The sequence below is a fragment of the Anoplolepis gracilipes genome, chromosome 5, assembly GCF_047496725.1.
Source record: "Anoplolepis gracilipes chromosome 5, ASM4749672v1, whole genome shotgun sequence".
NCBI lineage: Eukaryota > Metazoa > Arthropoda > Insecta > Hymenoptera > Formicidae > Anoplolepis > Anoplolepis gracilipes.
The window spans coordinates 12,564,522-12,585,853 of NC_132974.1; the positions used below are offsets into that span (position 1 = coordinate 12,564,522).

A 21,332-nucleotide genomic window follows, 5' to 3' on the forward strand; every position below is an offset into this window, starting at 1 on the left:
CATTTGCATATAAAAGAATCTGCGGGAAGTGGCACACTATGTATATTCCTTAAGATCTGCATTTCATCGTGGAAATAAGAATCGAAGAAAAGTAAAAGATGCTTCCTCTCTCCCTGAATAATGCTACGATGAATTTTCTTTAGAAATCCTGAAAATCGAATAAGACTTTTGCCATTTTACCCAAGGATTGATATCTGATTCTATTCCACGATGCGCGAGAGGAGATATTCTGATGAAATTAATGAAATTAAAACTTTAATTTTTTTATTTCTCAAGTTTCTCGGCTAATGTAATCGATCGATCGCAGTCACGTGTCAATTAGATTGCATTTTTATTTGACACTCTCATTTTTATTCACCATAAGAGCTTTTTTTCGCACGATCTTGTTCTGTTACTGAACTACGTGAGACAGCTTGTCGATTCGCGAACACGAAGTAGAATCGAGCTTAAATATTTGAATGTCAGCGAATCAAAAGAATTTGGTAGACCAGAAAATCCCGATAATAATGTGTCACCGATGTACCGACCATTCTTCGTCTCACGTTTTCTCTCAAGAGGTCCTTTTTCTCTAATAATACTTTCCATCGACGTCTTCAGGGTGAGCGTGTAAAACGAGGTCAAGTGAAACTCAAATATTTGAATATTATTAAACCGTCCATCAAAATTACATACATATATGCCGTCAATTTTCAAAACGCTTGTTTGTTTTTTAAATGATTCAGTTTTGAATATACCTATGTGTATGTACATACATGTCCAATTATTTCTGCATCAAAACATAGAATACATACGTGATTTAATATTTCGCGATATATTAATTTTACAATCTTATAAAATCGACCAAACTTTTTTATCTGTAATTTTAAAATACATAAATTAGTTATTTCTTCTTGATAATTTGTTACAGTTTCAAATATTCTTTCAAGTACGAAAAGAAAAGACGAGAGAAACGTCTCTTAACATGTTTAATTTTAGCTGCAATTAATTTAGTTTCGACAAACTTGTTAAGATTTTATTTTCTGTCTCTCGATTGATTCCCGGTTTAATTCTACGATTCGATGTTCAATATCCGCCAATCAGAAAATTCATTAGAAAGTTCGATAAAACGATAACGAATATTTCAGGTTGCTCGGGCAAAATTTAAATACAACGCCGGGCAATCGGGTTACCGAAGTTACACGCGTGATAAGAAAATTGCACAGCCGATGTACGGATCGATTTGATTACGAAAATGTATTACGAAGTTAGAATCGTGACGGCGAGGGGTGGGACTTTATTCGACGTCGCGAGCAAACCGCTAATTATTTCGTCCACGGGCTCTTTTTATCCTTATCGATCCCGTCATAAATCTCGTCGTTCAGCTCCCGGATAAACCGGTAGACGGTCAATTCGCTGGCGGAAGTTTATCGATCTAACATCCACCTGTTGTCGGCTCGATTACGCGCGCCGGCCGGTGCCATATCGTTAGCTCGAGACGGTGTATCTGCAAAGCAGTATACGACATAACGATGGGGAAGATGGGTGGAGAGAGGAGGGAGGGAAGGCAGTCGGGCATCCTGGGCTTAGAACCTAATGCAATTGGCGCAGTAACTAACAATTAGCGGGTTACAGTAACGCGATACAGTCACGACATGTCGGTGTATATGTCGCGCGATACACACGTGCACGCACACACGCACGCACGCACGCACGCACGCATGCACGCTCACATACACGTAAACTCGATATTATCCGCAGTGAATATATGTAGGACGTTGCAGCACGTCGGTGCTTGTCACTTAAATTTAGAGATACGCCAAGTAATACGCCAAGAAACATTAGATACTAGAAAGGGATGAGTTTATTCATTCAGATATCGTAAAGATGATAATAAAACTGCAACGCGCGTAAGCTCTCTCTCTTTTTCTTTCTCTCTTCTTCTTTTGTTGAAGTTTTTTATGCTTGACGAGAAAATCACAGATGTAAAATTAATTATTTCTAATTGGAGATGAACTGTCACGAATCCTAAATCGATCTTCCACCGCTCTGATAATAACATATCGCTATTTCCAAATTCTCAATATTCTCATAATCGTTATCCACGAAAGATTTGAATCCACGAATTTTTCGATCGATCTAAATTAATTGAGAAAAGTTTCTCAATTTTTTATTTATGCCGCGAACTTTTGCAGTTAGTTGGAAGGACGAGGCGACCTTTGCCACTCCCTTGCTCTCTTCTTCTTTTCCTCTCACGTCAGCTAAGACGCTTTAAAATATGCACTGTCGCCGACGTCCAAGAGAAGATCTAAGTTTAGCGAAATGCCTGCCGCCGCCTGCGGGGGCCATGGAGTCATTAAAACGATCAACTTTTCAAAGGCCCGCGAGCGCGAGCACCAGCCCGGTCATTATAGAGGACGTATAGTAGACATAGAATTTTAATACCGATGGAGGAAGTGGCAGAAGAAGAAGAAGAAGAAGAAGGAAAAGTCGGTCGTTTTTACACGTTTCGCCTCTTCGGCCAAGTGAAACTCGCGTCGGGTACCGTAAAATCATTAGGATAATCAAGTCCGAGTGAAACCGGCCGAATATCGAACTTCTCAGCCGGAAGATTGAAAATTCTCCGAACGTGTGGAACTTTGCCAACTCGCATAACTCGCCTAAAAATGCGCTAGCGCGTTTAGCGGAGAGTAAAACCGACGCTTGCCTTCTATTCTTGATAAATGCAAAATTATTTTACCCCTCCCCCCCCCCCTTCCTACCACGAATACTTTAAAGTAAAATCGGAGAATCAAAAATCTAATTATTAACATTATAAAGGAAGGACGCAAAAAAAAAGGTAAAATATTTAAAAAGGTGTATGTATATAATCGCGAAAAATACATAATGAAAAGTTTGTCTAAGAAAAGTTTAAAAAGGTCAGCTTACAATTAATATGATTAAATGTGATATATATTTTACGACAATTCTCCGACTTGGTTTATTTAGTTTGTCAGTCAACGTGAAATGACATTTCGTTATTCGTCTACAGAAGAAGCCCTCCTGCCATTCTGCGCCGTTTAGATGAGCTATGAACGGAAGTTCGATTCAGAGAAGCCAGTTCTGCCTTCGTTCTATCTCGTGCTCGCACTAATGGTGCCTAACTCAATTCCGAAAGGTCGAAGGTTGGACACGCGACTTGGCGAACTCGTAATTCGACTTTCAAGAGTCTCCCAACTCTATTTCTCGTGAGCGAGGTAGGACTATATAGGAGAGACGTTTAAGTAAAAATTATCTTGTCACTGGTACGAGTTAAAAAGAGAATTGTGCACGGCTTTATCCGTGAAGAAAATATTGCAATAGTTTAATCAAAATAATTCAAATGTATTTTTTGGATATAAAAATAGAAGGCTTGATATCATAAGACGTTTTTATTCAACATTAAATGAAAATTCATTAACAATAATTCGAAAATAAAAAATACTTTTCTCACCTTTCCCTTTTCTCAAAGTATTTCAATTCTTTATTCAATAAATTTCTTTTCGCTCCTTTTCTTACATAAGTAATACATTTATTGTACATTGTGTGATCAAATATGTCTAGTATACATATAAAAAAATGAGAATATAATTACATTCTTGCAATGATCATCATATCATATTAGACAATTAAATATCACGTTTATAACTCTGGTTTTTTGGGGATTTATCATTTAGTGTCACAATATTTACCTTCACAAGTAAAAATCGAAAAATTCGCACCGTAACAATCAAAGTGCTTTTTCGAATCGAATCGAAATCGAATAACCACGTTTGGAACGTTAAATGTATGAGATTAGTAGATACAAGGATCAAGTGAGCTGAACACTCGAAAAATCGCAAATGCCACGATGACGACTTCCGCAGACTAAACACGATAATAAACCTCTGCGCGCTTTCAAGATCGCCGGCACTCGCCAGCGTCGAATTCAGGGGAAATGAGGGATCGTTTTTTTTTTTCCGGTGGACGATAGTACCGCCTCGGGGAGTTCAATGAGGGATGCGAGAAATCCGGTCGGTTTCCTTTGCAGTAGCCGCCTCTCCCCTCTTTCTCTTTTCCCCGCGCGAACCAACGAGCAGTTAACTCGATTCCGGCAATTTGTGCACTCGCGAGTCTTACGAGCACTCGATTGCATCCGTAGATAGCAGGCAGGATTGTAGATATTCCATATGTACCTGGGAGTTACAGACCGATTGAAAATCGCGTGTTCCGTAAAATCGGGAACAGAAAAATTTCAAAGATTGAATAAAGGCAATTAAAAATTTTTGTTGCACACGCAAGAATTTAAAACATATATATTTCAATGCTTAGATAAATGAATACTTGAAATCTTTATCAGATATTTAACCCTTATTCTGTACTGACGGATCATTTTTGTCTGTAATTTTTCTAACAACGTCAATTTCTCGAAAACAAATAATCATAAAGTAATATATTTAAGTAAATTATTTTTCAAATTTATTATTTTCGTCTTTATTTAGAATTTTCAAAGAAGGTGTATACATTTTTTCAGATTTTTTAAAACACTTTTACATATTAATAAACTTATCGAAAATACGCGCTGATCCACCTGTACAGTTAGAAGGTGCCAAAAATGACAATACGGAGTAAGGGTTAATGATTATATTATTACATTATATTATTTCTGAAAATTTTAATATAGTTACTTTTGTTATAGGATCCATAAAAATATAAATCTGTAATAGATGAGCAATTCAAAGATATTTTAATTGTATTTTGTTATTTGATAACATCCCACGATTTTTGCAACATAATATTGTTGCCAGCGATAGCGCGCAGGAAATAATATCTCATTCATGATCATGCGATATCAATATGATGGAACCTGTTTCGCGCCGCGTGATTATTTCTGCGCACAATAAAACACAATCGATTGGCCTAGTAAACTGAACGCTCGATTCGACAGAATGCACATTTGTCGGTTTTTGTTTTTAATGTTTTATAAAGTCGATGGTGACACTCGACCTTTCGGCCCACGTTACCAATATGCATTTAGCACAAAAAAAAAAAAAAAAAAAAAAAAAGAAAGAGAAAAAGAGAGACGCTTTACCATATTCGTCCTATCTTTACCGCGATTACGCGACAAATCTCGAGAATACGGAAAATAGACACGCGATGTATATATATATATATATATATAACCGATACATCCGGCGATCGAATCCATTTATTCATCCGTCCGAGAAGAGCAGGAAGCGACTCAATTCAGGAGATATAATTTTAGATAGAGACGTACACTAAACCGCTCGCGACGTGGACCCGATACTCCCACACGCTCTATCAGTGATATTTCAACCCCCGCACAAGGTCGCGGTTCACGTCAAATTTACGTCACATGATCATCTCGTTTTACGCGAGATTGTATTACGATTCCTCGCGTGGCAAAAATATTCCTCGCGAAGGAGGAAACGTTTTAAATTAACATTTGGAATCGTGATTTCTTTCGCTCACATGTGGGTAGAAAAGTTTCCGGTGGATAAAGATATAGGGTAAACTCGGGTAAGATGGCCATAGTTTTTTAAAATGCAAAAAACATACTTTTATTTTTGTTATTTTTTAATAATGCTTGACATATTATCTTCCCTGAAGCTTAAATTACGTAATATTATCGAAATTAAAAGGAAAATATTTATATTATCAAAATAGTGACGGAAAGATGGCCATAATATTTAGAAAATAATAGTGAAAACGAAAATAAAAATTATAGGCCATGTAACAATTTACATATTTTTATAATGTGTCTAACGTCGATTACGATAGCTTAACTGTAATTTATTCGACGTTATATAATATAAGATTCACAATATCGTTATATTTCGAACACTGTATGCGCATAAACTACTGTAAATATCGATTATCTTTGATAATGACTAAAAAAACGCACCATGTAGCGATTATTGAAAAAATGACAGCCTATGGCCATCATACCCTAGTTTACCCTAATATCGGGAAAATTGTGTAATTCTCGGACGTGTAAGTAAAAGAACATTCGAACGATTCAATTAATCTTTTAAGATTCTGCAGAGGAACAATCAATTCAAGATCGATTGTTCCTCTGTAACAACTGCGCGTAACATTTTTCCAACATTACATATTTTTGTAACTAAATCTCTCTAAGAGTGAAATATTTCAAATAATCAAATAAAACAAAATCAATTTTTTTGACATTCGAGAAATATACTCGGATATCCACCATACGAGAAATTAAGCTCTCCGAAATTAGAGCGGAATTTCAATCGCCGTGTGTGTGAATGGTATCCCGGCGGGATCATAGAACGTTATGGATCCCCGACGAGTGAGAATGATAGAGCGAGATAGATTGGGGATCGCAACGCGCCATTTGCGTCCGTTAACGCGATACTCCGGTCGAATCGAAGAGCAAAGCCCGTAGCAAATTCGCCTGGCAAACCATCGGGACACGGCCGTAACGGAGACAGGGAACCGCTTGCTACGACGACACACGAGCTGTTGCGAGGACGAGCTCTAACTCGAGGTGAAGGGATTAAACCATCCGCGTCCGCAATTATATCGTGTATCGGTTATACGCGCTTCCCTCTATTGCCAATCGAGCGTTTCGATTGATCCTCGCGTCCTGCGACAAAAAGAGAAAAACCTCTTCGATCTCTTTAATCCTTTCAACGTGTTTCCTTTATAAAATAAGATACTTAACGCATCTCGATAAAAAGAAAAATGCATTCCGGCTGACAACTCGATCCTAACGAGTACAGATATCTTCTTCCGCGAGACATTGAACATTTCATTTAAAGCCGACTGATTGAGAACGCGATAATTAATCGTCCAATCTGACAAGAGTGCCAACGGAAACGAGACTAATCGTCGCGAATCTCGCGGCGAGATTGTTTCTTATTATTCAGTCGTGACGTATAAACTGCCTGCCAATTTAGGGATTAACTTTTGACACCCTCGCTTCCGTTGACCGAGTCAGCGTTTCCGGGATTGAAATCTCCGAGATAAGAAGGGTGAGAGTTCGAGAGAGCTTTCATCGGGGAGAAAAAGGGGAGCGGTAGGAACGAGTTAATCGTCAGTCGGAAAACACAAAGCCGAAAGAGTGTTAAGGTTCTCGCTCTCGAAACTCGTGCCAGTCTTGCCACCTCGCTTCTGAGTTTCTTCTTACCGTCTCACTCCCTCCCCCTCTCGCAATCTCGCTACCCTCCCGCATCCCTTTCCTTTATTCGCTAATTGTTTTCCAGCGCTGTCGTAAACAAGTCGCCGTTCCTAAAGAGCCTCGTAAAACAACGCGAAACCCGGGCTCGTTTGTAACGAGCTGACCTATTTTTAGTCACAACTCGCGACTAATTACCCTTCAACCTCGCAAAGCGAGGGAAATGGCGGCGGTCTTAATCCTCAAACGGCGCATAATTTATAATATCGCGGTAGAATTGAGATCTTATCGAACGTAAAATCCGCACGACGTATTTCCACAATTTTTAATAACTTTAAAGCACGGCTAAAAACTGTCGATGCTTGATCGATCACTTTCTAATATTTGCGACATCTATTTTCGTCTTCCACATTATTGTGTGTAAGTATAAATAATAATTGGCAAATACGCCATTTAAACGATGCGATATATATTATAAAAAAATACACTTCTTTCTTTTTTTTTTTTTTTTTTTTTTTACGTCGCCTGTTATTTCCCTTTTTCTAACTGACATTTTTCTTATCACGGCAGATGTTGGACGTCAAGGAGGGTGGGAGAGGGGTGTTCGTCTGCAGCAGCCCCGGTCCTGATCCTTACACATCGCAGGACCTCTATAATCCTGTCTACGAAGAGCTCAGCAACGGTAAGTGCCGATAATCGATGTTTACTTTGGACGGCTTCGCCCAAGCGTCTCCTTTTACGTGCCGCGGTCTTTTTACGGAGAACATTGCGCTGGAGAGTCTCGAGTACAACAATGTAGCGACAGAGAAAAGGAAGAGTCAAAAATATTTCATTACAAGATTCAATTTCAAAGAAAAAAACTTCAATTAGACGCGAATTTGAAAATTTGCAATCTTCTTTTAACCTTTTTTTTTTTTTTTTTTTTTTTTTTTTTTCTACATTATTTTTGCAGAGTATTCACGTCAAAAATTGAAAAAGAAAGAGACAAGATAATATCTTTAGTTAAGATTTCTTCGACTGATAATCTTTTAGCAAGATAATGTGACTAAAGTTGGACAAAATAGAAAGAAAAATGAGTGAAAATATAAATTAATTAAAAAAAAAAATTTTTTTTAAATTAACTTAATTATAAAGTGGCGTACTTTTACGCGAATCTTAAGATACGTCAGTCTGTTCGGTCAGTCGAGAAAATTGATAGATAAAAAAATTCCTGCGAGATTGTCAAGATATCCCATTTGTCTTCTTCACGATGCGTTTGAAAACGACGTTCACATGCAGACGCAAATCACGCACTCTCCTTCTAGATGAGACTTGCCTCTGAAGACGCAAGGGAGTATCCTCGAACATGCCCGCGGGAAACGCATAGGTATGGCACGAGTATACGAGAGTTTTCAACACGCTGTGTCCGTCTGTTGGTTGGCTTAACACACGATTAACATATACGGCTGCGTTGAATCCCGCCGACTAACGCGCGCTTGCGAGACTTCTACGTTGCTCCCTCTTCCCTCCTCTCGCCTGTCCTCTTTCATGCGTCTTTCTCCTTCCTGGTCCTGATACTACGAGACTGCATTTATCAGAATAATCCGGCAGATTCGCGCGTGTCACGATTTACGGAAAGATCTACGGTATGGGAGATTTACGGGGCAAAAAGAATCGATGGAACTTTTTAAGGGCATTCCAAGTGAAAATCTGCGTGTCGCAAAAGTACACTTTACGAATGTAAGATCTGCAGAGTTCAATGAGTTTGCGGTATTGAAAATGTGCAAAAAAGAAAGAGAGAGGATTTATGTGACACTACGAATCTCATGAGATTATAAAAGGATAGATTTTTGTTGAACGAAAAATGAGTGAGAATAGTTGCGGGTGAAAACACGGACTCGCGATTCAGAGATATGTTTTTAAATTATAAAAAAGTCACAGTGAGGGAAAATTTAGGAATAATATAAATTTCTATCATTTGTGGAATTAAATCTATACTTGGATCTATGTATGAGCGAAGATTTTTTATGCACTCAAGAATCTACAAGCATTCATTAAAAATTTATAAAAGCAATTAAAAATATGTTTAAAAAATCTATGTAATCTTGGAATCTATAAAATTCCTAAATCTGCAAAACACATAGTCTGCGATATACATAACATGATTATATAATGAACAGCAAAGCTAATTCAACTTTCTTGTAATATATGTATAATGAATCTAAACTTGTTTCTATTGTAGAAACAAAACAAAATTTTGATAAGCGCAGTTTTATATTACGTCTTTTTGCCTGTTTCCCATAATTTCGTCTCTTCTTCTTTATCTCTTTATCTCTCTCCCTCTCTCTCTCTCTCTCTCTCTCTGTCTGTCGCCTTCTCTTTCTCTCCGTAGTGATTCCGCTCTTCTGTGCCGTCGTGTATTTTACCGAAGGGAGATAAGCGTGACACGACCTCTGACTTATACTTCCCATTAGTTGGACGGCTAATTAGTATGGTGATGAGGCTTTCGACGTTTGACGAGGACCCGGTAATCGAATATACATGCTGCACCGCGTGCATTAGTCGTAACCACGAGCCCGACCCGCGCGTGTATATACGCTATGTATGCGTCGCCGTTCTCCAGTTTCGAGACGAGGGAGAACATCGATCTCGAAGGGGGTGGTCCTGTCCCTCGCGGGCTTGTAAAAACGCTAGAGAATCCAACGGATCGTTCGGATTCGCTCGACGATCACGTCGACGAGGAGGATAACCTGTGCGTTCATGGAATTGATTAAATTGAACCAATGTGTCAAATGAAATTCTTTATTTTTGACAGAATAATTCTTGGAGAAATAATTTTTAAAGTTATATATAATAATTAAAAAACAAAATTATATATATATATATATATATATATATATATATATATATATTCTTATATATTTTTAAAAATAATTTTGCAACTTGTGTTTTAAAGCCCGAAAATTATATCACGAAAACAAAATTATGTTACATTTCATACACGGAGTTGACCCATATTTTAAAATTTAGATATATTAAACGGTTATTGTGTATGATTTATTTATATAAATTTATTTGATCGGAACAGAGTTCAAGCTGTTGTTGGCTAATAACGTATTCGCGTTATTTACTCGGAAATTCGATGATAGAAATTGAGAATCGGGATATCTCCGAATCGACTCTCTAACGGGTTCTCCTGCGGTGACAACACCGGAGGATATTTCGAGAAGACACTCGTCCAAATCGACGCAGGCTATCTCGAGCGATTTAATGGCCAACCAAGTGGGGACTTGATATCCAAGCGTGGAGTCAGTCGATAACATCCTCTAATCTACTCGAGAACAGTTCCGCGTGATACGTCCCTTTTCTCCGCTTTATTTCCGATTGCGCGCGTCTTCTTCGTCGCGAGATAAAAATTAATCAAACCAGCCCGTTCAATTTCTCGCGAAACCGATTCGGTCGCGAGCTTGCGCGCGCGATATTCCAGACTGTATATTCTCTCTCCCTCCTTTTTTTTCTTTTTTTTTACGCCGCGCCACGATTATTCGTACGACATTCGCCAATTTTTTTTTAGCCCGCGTACACGCCCCGCAGTGTCGTTAGTATCGATCGCGGCCGAACGCTCGTGTTCGACGGAATAACGCGAGGCAATTAACAGAGGAACGGAACAGCGAGACGACCGCTCGCGTTCGCGTTCCCGGTGCCGAATCGACGAGCGAAATTCCTACGCGAAACCGAATTCTCTCTCGGCTACACCGAAAATATCGCTCGAAATGGACCGTGGATTATTCCGACGATTTAACGGCAAAATCTCCAATCGTTTAAGATACACTTTTTTTTTTTTTTTTTCTTTTTTTTTTTTTTTAACGATATTCGAGCTTACGCTCCGACAGCTTGTTGCCGCAAGCGATGTCGAATCCTTCGCTTCCCACACAATTGAAGAAAATAATTCTATTATAAGCATAGTTGTTTTTCGGTCGACGTCTAATGTGGAATGATATTGCAGCCCGCATGAGATTATATAATATATGAGGCGGCTTTTTAAAGAATTTAACTTTTGTTTCTCACAGTTATGAAATTGATTAAATGTTTTTAAAATTTCATATCATTCTAGATGCTTTTTTTTGATAAGGGAAAATAAAGAAGGCGTATAAAAATAAATTTTTATCTTTTATCTTTTTATGTTTTTAGAAAAATATATATATATGTGTGTGTGTGTGTGTGTGTGTGTTAATAAAAATATATATATATATATATATATATATATATATATATATATTAAGTTTCTAATAATACATATTCGATACGTCGTATTTAAATAACTTTTCGATATTCCTTCCAAGGAATCACACTTGATCAATTTCGTGAGTTAACGTACATTGAATAATTCCCATGTCCTGTAGTCTTCTCATTTTTCTAAATAATTTATCTCCTCAAGAAGATTCTAATTACCCGGCTGATTAATTCTCATCGCGTTTGCCGCGAAGAATAGTACTCTAGTTTCTCAACGTCTAATTAATCCTGCCCGATTGTCGGACAGATTTTATTCGCGATTAATTGCCTTCTTCCCCTTCTCCATCATCGCAGCGTTAAGTAAATCCTAACGAATCTTTCTACTCCCCGCAGGGGACCATCCGGAGACGGACGAGGAGAGCGAGCTGAACGCCCGCAATCGTCTACATCATCATCATCATCATCATCGTCACCATCACCGTTCGTCTAACGCATCCAAACCAGTGAGCGAGGATGAGTTCGCTGAGGATGAGCTGTCGATGGGAGAGCCATCCGAGGCGAGGATGCTCACCTCGAGCGGCGGTCCTGTTTGGGGCACGTGTCCAGCTGGCGGCAGGCAACCACGCGAACGACGCGGCCGCAGCCCCAGGAGTCTCGACCGACGCAGACGGGACAAAAATCACGATGTAGGCGAGTTTCACGAGGGTATGCTGCTGGACGCGCTACTTCAACTCTATCCTAGCGTCGCGGGTAAACAGATAATTAAATCATAATGATATTTTAACAACGAGATGTGCCTGAGAGAAAAGGAGAGAGAAAGAGATATACAGGTCTGGAAATGTTTCTCGACGAAAGTAATACCTATCGTTCGAAAGATTTTCAAGGCCTTAAACTAACAACGATATTTGCTCATCCTCAAGATATTGATATTTACTATTATTGGCCAATGACTCGTAGACTCTGTAGACTCTCAACGTTCCTTTTTTTCGAATTTCTTCAATTCTTCAAATATCATATTTCTACTTACTTTTTACCGTTTGGTGTTTTTTACTATTTACACTTATTCACTGTATTTCTACATGAATACTCTGACTTGAAATTTATCGAGATCTATTGCAATATAATCTATGCATGTAATTTACGTAAACCTTGTATTTTTATTTCTTCGTGTCAAATTATCAATAAATTCAGATTGACTCTTCGGTCGGCTATCTCTCTTAATTTCCAAGTATCAATCTTGACAATCTCAATTTTCCATTTTTCACTTCTATCACCTAATTTCATAATATACTTATATGGCTAATTGCGTTTTCAAATTTAGACTGATTCGAGTTTCCGCTTCCAGGCGTAGCCGGTGCCCGAACAGCCAACAACATCGCTCAACGTCAACAGTCCGTCCCGTCGGTGGCGCACAGGTTACCATACTTCGTGCCGCCTTTGCCGGCCGCACAGGCCCCGCGACTCGAGGAGAACCCGTACGAGAGTGTACCGGTGCTGGGCCCGTTGCATCGCTACTCCAGCCAAAACAGGAGCGGCAAGGATCGCTCGTCCCGCAGCATCAAGTCATCCGGCAGCGACAAGTACAAGTATCTGTCGTCGTCGCAGCAACAGCAGCAGCAATACGGCGGCGATTATTACGGCCTGCAGAGTCAATCCGATGTCACGACGCCGCTCTACACTCAGGTGGGCGGCGAGTACTCGGATACGTACTCGCAGCCGACCGACCGTCTTTTCGGCGACGACAAGTACAGCCAGCCGGTATACTACACCACTAACTCGAACCGGGACGCGGCATGTGATCAGGTGACCACAGCTGGCAGACTGTACCAGGGTCAACCTGACAGCAGCTTTGGCAGCGACAGTGGCTATAGCCATCACACCTCCGGCACCACCGGTACCAGCGGCACTCGCGGTAGTAACTCCCGGACGAACCATCGCAGGGACAAGCACCGAAACTCCCATCACTCGCACCACTCCGCTGACTACATTATATCCTAATGGAAGACCGATCGTGTTCTCGAAATATATTCTCGTTGAGAAAAGAGAGAGCGAGAGAGACGATGAAGAGACTGTAGGGGGTCTCGTTTCTGTTCACCAGCCATGATGAATTGACGAACACGTTCGTTAATAAAGAGAGCGGCTGACGCCGATTCGGCTGTGTTAAACTGCTGTATTTTGATACTTCGACGTCCGTGGTTAAAAGTCAATAAGGATATCCTCGTTGCTACGGCTGGTCGAGTCGCGATAATCGTGGCATACAAACTTGATTCGATCGTCGAAGCGACAAGGAAATTCGCGAACAAGTGACGAGATTAGGACAAGAGGAACGCAGTGATCTCTTAGTGATTTATACATATAGCCGATACTATTGCAAGACTATCTAACAAATTTATTTGTAATCCAATGAGACTCAGGCTGGTACCAAAGGACGCTAACAATTACTTCTACCTTTTTAGTCTAATCGTTTGTAATTTATACGTAGAGAGAGAAAGAATGCGTTAATCGGGACGAGTCGATCTCGTCCTCGTCGTCGCCCGCAAATTGTGCGACTACCAATCGCAAAGAATTCCGAATAAATAACAAAGTCACTTTAGACGAGTCCTATTGCTCTTTCAAGCGATCCGCAAACAATTTTGTAAATAAACAAACGCCCGAAATATTCAAAATCGACACTCACGCCTAGTATTGAAACGTAATGTTAATTTTTAAAATAAATGACATTTTAAATAGTATGTATAAATTGAAATAGTATTAATAGATGATATATAGTAAAATAATACCGCGCAAAAGTTAGCAAATCCAAAATATAAGATGCATCTCAAAAATCGAACTATAATTTAAATTACTGTACTTTTTCTAAGAGTATATTTTAAATTAAAAATCTGAGAGAAAATAATTTTAATTTTATTTCCTTAACTCTGATGTAACATTGGAAAATTCACATATTATTATATTTCTAAGCTAAGTATAAAGTTGTTTAAATTGAATTGCATATATTGCGGATCAAACTGATGTCGATTATGGATATTTTGCGGTCAAATTAACTAATCCACTGCCAGTCCTATCCTAAACGACCGAGCCTGTTTACCAAGTCAAGTTTCATACAAACTTTGATACGATGAAACCTATAATTAGATTTCCGAGCCCCTCGTTCGGAATCCGATCGCACGATAGGCGACATTAGACGTTACTATGCGATTATGCCGTGTTTATAATCCACTAATAATAATCATCACTCTTCACTATCAGCTTAAAAAGTTTCATCTATGCGACATTTATACACACGCCAATACAATTCTTGAGATAATAATAAACGCACGCGATGGAGTAACATCAAGTCCTTGGACAATACTGTAATTCTTTAGAAAAGAAAGAACGATATATGCACGTTGGACTCTGAGCAATAAATTAGACTTCCGCACAAACATTACGCTCTCTAATATTTTCACGCGAGAGAATGGGAGACACTCAATTTAAAGAAAACAAATTTCATTTACATATAATCAATGTATTATGAATATTATACAATATGGAAATAAGCTACATTTTTAATTCAAAGTCCAGTACTAAACAATGCTTTAAATAAGAAGTTTAATATTTCATAAGTATCAGTGTATCAGAATACAGATGATTTAATAATAATAATAATTAATATATTCTTTTTTCAATCTTTCAAATTTCAAACTGATATATATTATTAGTAATCTATCCAGCCACAAGCAAACTAGAAATAATAAATTGATTCAAATTCCATATTTTTAAATGAAAAATCCTCTTTTTTACAAAAACATTGTATAATGTATAGCGTAATAAGTTGATGTGAAAATATATATAAGAAACAATTTTTAACGAATCTTATTTATATTCCAACGTGCATGAAAGATGTTAGAGATCATAGTTGCTACACATATGACTAACATACGACTAGTACACCATTACACGTATTCGCTCTTTTATAGCCAGATTTCAGGCGCCGCGTGCAAGCTTTTTATTTTTGTAATTTCTAAAAGCATTGCGGAAGTATATAGGATGCTGGGTAAAGAGACAGACAGACAGAGAGAAAACACTGTAGGAAAATTTTTATCTTTAAGAAAGTAAAGGCACTCTTTTTCATCTCGAAAAAGCTTCTTGATAAAGCTTAATTCGCGTATACATTTTGTGTTATCTGTTTTGAGATGAAAAATCACTGGCGCCCATAAAAATCCTCTTTTCACAGTTCGACACAGTTCTTTCTCGCAACGCAAATCGTTTTCTCGTGGGAGCAATCGCCGCGATCAGCTTCGTTGACAAAGTCAACATTGTTATGATTAATAACGTAATGGAAGTCGTGTCATGGAAAATTCATGAACCGAAATCATGGCACGTCCTACTCTATTCCAAATCGCCATTTTAGCACACGCCGGCTTTATTGCGGACAAACGCCCGCGTGCAAATGGCGCAAATTACTTGCGTGCATTATTAAACATACTATTATCGCGATCGGTTGCATTATTATGTATACGAGCGTTGATATCAACGATTTTCGATCGGTAGTCGCACGGATTCGCGGGACGCTTTGATTGTTGCAAGCCGGCATTAACTTGTTCCTCAGTACTGTTACTTTGTCCCGCTGTAGAAAAAAAATGTCAATTGATTGGATGTACAATTATTTCTGACAACATTGGACCATTAAATTATATCAATCTTTACGTATAACTTTGTGTAACATAATTTTATATTTTCTCGTTTGTTACACATCAGAATGTATAGTTTTACGTAAAGAATAAAATATTTACAATTAATAAAATTATGGTGCACTAAACTAGTCGACATTAGATTTAAAAATATTTAAAAATATTAAAAAAAAATTATATAAAATATGTAGAGATATAGATAGTTTTTATACAACGAAACAAAGTGACAGAAGCCAGGGGTGCAAAATTATTCCAATTTTCGATATATAGCGAAATAGAACAAGGCGATACAAGAGAGTGAGAGAGAAAGTGTTCGAGGGATGTACAGGCGCACGTTAGTACACCGTATAAATACCGCTATCACCTTATACATACCGCACGTGTAAGAAAGTAAACGGCGAGCCATGTAAATAGAGAGCCGGGAGAAAAAGTTCTACCCGTGTGTAGTATAGTTGTACTATAACGATATATCGTTACCGAGATCTTTTCCCGTGCGTTGTGCGTGCAAGAACGAGAGAGAGAGAGAGAGAGAGAGAGAGAGAGAAAACAAAAATAAAATTTAATATATACATAAAAAACTATATATAAGAAAAGTAAAGACAAAGAAAGAGAGGCACACACGTACACGAAAAAAGAGATTATAAAAAAAATATGATAAAAATATAATTTTTAAATTATTTGTAATGGCAGGCGCACGCGTCACAATCACGACAAACGCGAACAAAGATAAGAAAAGGAGGAGAATTCATTATATCTTTTTCTCCTTTTCAGAGCGAAAGGATCGAAGGACGAGTCGAGCAGGACGAAGGTGAGAAGAAAATCCCTTACGGGAATTGTATTGTGAGCCTTCCTCTCGCTCTTCGAAATAGTGCACGCTCTCTTTTTAGACGCGCCTAGACGCGAATACCTCAACACAAAGAAATAATAATCACTCTGTTGTAAATATAATTTTATATGTACAAGCGCCGGGAGAGATTAGGGTAGTTTGCGCGATCGACACAGCGGGGCCGGTCCAAGACACAAAAACTGCGAAACTTAAAATAGAATTACGAAAGCGAGACTTATAATTGTCATTCGATGAAATCGCAATTTCTACTTAATTTCATTATAAAGTTAAATAAACACGATTGAATCTTGAGAAAATTTTAAGAAAATTTCATTGCACCAAATTATAACTTATTAAAATCTTTATGATACAAGTTAAAATCTCCAGTATTTTCATTAATTATTCATCAATAATTTGATATCAAAAAAACGTGTACTTAATAAAATCTAAATTATTAAAAAATTACATTTATTTTTATTTATTTTTATTTTATAAAATAAAAACATTATTGGAAATATTTTAATCAGACTGTCTGGCCCTGTGGTGCAACCCCCAGAAATAATATCACATAAATGCTAATAAAAATTTACTCATGTAAATCGAAATCAAGTGAGGCAATCGCCTATGTTTTTATATAAGAAAATCGATTTGCACGAGTTCACATTGCACAATAAAGAAATTTGTTAATCGCGCAACATTACCAGTAAAGTTACGTTAATGTGACGCTCTGGAAAGTCATGCTGTCGATTATTCGCTTAAATTATTCTAAATATAGCAATAATGTAGAATTCTCGCTCCTTCAAATCCAAATTTTATCATTACATCTTAATTTAATTTTATTTAATTGAATTGTGCAAGTATCTGCGCTTTATCTTCATCAGTTTAAGGATTATCAGTTTATCGCTGATTATTTTCTTGCAATGTTTCGTGCGTCTATGCTCTTAACAAATTACAGAAGATTTTGTAGACAAGTTAAATTAATCAAGAAAGCATGAAATAGTTGAATAATTCCGTACTGATTTAATTAAGTAAAGAATGCATTATTTCTTTATTTTGTCAACTTTCTTGCGACTACGAACAGCTTATCAGTAAAATATTATTTAATTTACTATTTAATTAATGAATTAAGAGACTGTAAATATATATATATATATATATATATATATATATAATTATATATATATATAATGAATTGTACTAAAACAATTTCTAACTAAATAGCAAGTTTGTTCGGAATCCTCCGAATATGTTTAGATTACTTTCACGCACGCCAGGAGCGAAATTTCTAATTGGCTAATTAGCTCAATTCCTGAAATTAAGCTAAGGCAGCTCTTACTGTTCCTCAGGAAGTATATTCTAGCTGAATAAAATAAAGTTATAATTTCGAAAGCATGATTGGCTAGAGCGCGAGAGCGAAGAGAAAGAATGATGTACAGTATGTACTTATCATGATGAGAGTCATCAAAAAGAAGCACTGCATACAATCAAAGAATGCGCATAACGCGAAAATGTAAAACGATACGGAGGTCAAGAAAGATTCGAAGGAAAATCATAAAACGAGAGAGAGAGAGGGAGAGAGAGAGAGAGAGAGAGAGAGAGAGAGAGAGAAGGAAAGAGAGAGAGAGAGAGAGAGAGAGAGAGAGAGAGAGAGAGAGAGAGTGAGAGAGAGAGAGAGAGAGAGAGAGAGAGGGAGGGAGGAAGGGAGGGAGGGAGAAAGGGAGAGAGAAAGAGAGAAGTAGAATTACACGCTTTTGTATCTTATTACGTCCATGTTAATTGAATGTTTCGCGATGTTGTTTTATTTTATTTTTGTGCATAGCTTGTATGATACGTACGCTGAAAATCTAAGTTATTATTGTTTTTATTTAAGCGAGAAAAAGTCTCGATCGAACGCGGATCTTTGTTACAAAAACCGCGATTAATTGTTGCATATCGAATATCGAGTATCGAGTGTAGTGAGCGAGTGAGCGAAGTGTGCGCGAGATGAACTATGAATGATCCAAAAGTATCGTGTGTTGAAAAAATAAACTAAATATAATAGATGATTCATTTAGTTATCCATTTAATTTGCACAAACTTGTGTGCAAAATATTTGATGTAAAATATTTTGAATTGAATTTCTTGGAATAATATTCGCCCAAAGTTGGCCGAAAGATAAAATCTTATCTATTTATGCAAAATCTAATTTATTCAAATTTTAAAAACAATGTATAATTTATTTGAAAATTTATTGAGGCATGAAATTAAATGTATTTTATCTGATTAAATTTATATATAAAGTACAAACTACTGGATCGTGCATGGACCATTTAGCGCGCCGAAACGTTTTATTTTTGTAAAATTGTTGTCTTTCTTTCACCGTCTCAACACTTTTTATTGTTCCCCCGTACCACGTGCGCGAGGAAAGCGAGCTCTTGCAGAGCAGAATCATGAGTGAGAGAGAATTGAAGAAAGAGAGAGAAAGAGAAAAGAAACGAAGAAAAAAAGAGAAATAAAAAAGATAATGTATGAACGAAAGTTAGAAGTAGAGAGAACGTTTCCTTATACCTTTCAAATGCGTATACGAGTCGCGAAGTTATTATTATTATTATTATTATTATTATTTATTATTGCGTTCCAAGGGGACGAGAGGCACACTTTCCGCCACCGCCCCTTCTCAACAGTCCCATACTTCGGTACCGCTATTTCTTAGCGGCGGTTTTAGCGCTATAGGCAGAACAAAGGACACAATAACATAGGCACTAGAATATCTCCTAGAGAGGAGGTAACAAGTAGCATCTCTTGAAAGTTAGCTCGCACAGGCGTTTCGCTCTTCCGTCACGCCGAGGATGCTCAAAATTGATGCTTTAAATTGTGTTTTAAGCGCGCATTTAACGCTAAATGTAGCTGTCCGAATTCTATCTCGCATTGAGTTCTGTTTTGTATCGAGATCACCTTCAATTTGGAAAAATAAAACACGCAGAATTATACAATTACATTCAGCGCTAAATATGGCTATAAAAAGTCTTTCGTCCCTATTTGTAGATTCCAAGTTAAACAGTACATATTAATAGTGTTAAATGTGATTGTTTAATTCTCATTTTTTATAGATGTATTGAATGTCATCTTCATTAAAGCAATAAAAATTAAATTTATTATTGATTACAATCAATTACATAACGACTGTTGTCACAGATTGAGAATTATAATATTAAAAGCGATAAATGTGCGATTTGTGAACGCAAACGTTTTATCTGGTTTTGTTCCGAAGTAGATTAAATTTTTGCTAGTCCGATCCAACTTCATCAACGATTCAATTCGAATCACTAGTCGAGGGTTAATGCTAGTGATCTTGATCAATGCGAGACCCTATCGATGAAATTTACTCGGACTAGAATAATTTAATCTACATTGATACGCATATGTGTAAGCATCCCAAGTTCACTGTCGTGGTGGACCAAAGATCGATCGACTACGAGGATGATCCTGAAGAGGAGAATCCTCGTGGAAGATCGACCAGAATCATCGACGTCGACGAAAGAGCGGAGCACCAGCTCGCAGAACAGGGTAACTAGTTCTAACATCTATCTTTTACGTCTCAGCTAAGGAACAAGAAAAAGCTCTGTCACACTCGTTCACGTCACGGTATCACAACACCGCGGCCCGGCATTGTTAATCACGAAATGTCGGCCGAGACGGCAATCTCGAGACACTATCACACACCTTCGTACTAATAAACGATTTACTATTCGATTTCATTGCGACGTCTATCATTATTTTCACCTGATCATACTGCGAAGAATTCATGAAGAGTTCATATTTTAGAGAATTCAGAATTAATTTCTTACTTATTTCAACTAAAAATACCCTTTTTATTTAACAAATAAAAATAGTATGCCCTCCCTCGAAAAATTTATTTTCCATGATATATATGGATATTTAAAAAAATCTTATTCAATCATTACATATGTATATTATTAATCTTTTATGCTTTTAAAATTTCAATTATAATTTTTCATATTTTTCAGATATTGAAAAGATATGAGATTATGCATTTCATTAAATTGTGCAAAAGACTCATCAAATGGCAAAATATGCTACTTTGTTTATATTAAAAAATAAATATTAATTAAATAGAGATTAAATGTAGAAAAATATAAGCGAGTAATATTTATCTTGTACATACATAATAATTATATTATGTGAATAATGTTTTTAAATTTTTATGCGCAAAAATTAAAATTAATCAGATATTGATAAATATTTATTTCGAAAATTTAATAATATCAATTTCACATATCATTAAGCATTTGAATTACGATATAAAAGTGTGTATATGTTTGAAAGAGCATGTTGCTATTAATTACGGTAAAAATACATAAAAAATTGTAGAAATATTAGAAAACTACAGCTGCAACTAAATAGACAAACGAAAAGAAGAGAAGATAATGATGAATTAAGCAGAAAATTCGAAAATGCCTCGAGAAATATGTTACCAATTTAT

At 37.1% G+C, this 21,332-nt stretch overlaps 2 protein-coding genes across 6 annotated transcripts in view; one reads left to right on the top strand and one right to left on the bottom strand.

The window, feature by feature from the left end:
- The window catches only part of Pxb (putative Hedgehog signaling attenuator pxb), a 367,940-nt gene extending 349,501 nt beyond the window's left edge, over positions 1–18,439 (top strand). For all 5 annotated transcript variants that reach the window (XM_072892946.1, XM_072892947.1, XM_072892944.1 and 2 more), the window contains 3 exons: positions 7,709–7,820; positions 11,744–12,100; positions 12,696–18,439. In XM_072892946.1, coding sequence (XP_072749047.1) covers positions 7,709–7,820; positions 11,744–12,100; positions 12,696–13,348 — 1,122 coding nt within the window. In that variant the 3' untranslated portion in view covers positions 13,349–18,439. The remainder of the gene's footprint in view (positions 1–7,708; positions 7,821–11,743; positions 12,101–12,695) is intronic.
- LOC140666124 (uncharacterized) overlaps positions 1–21,332 on the bottom strand; it is a 147,298-nt gene that overhangs the window by 86,830 nt on the left and 39,136 nt on the right. The gene's annotated exons all lie outside the window — the stretch shown is intronic.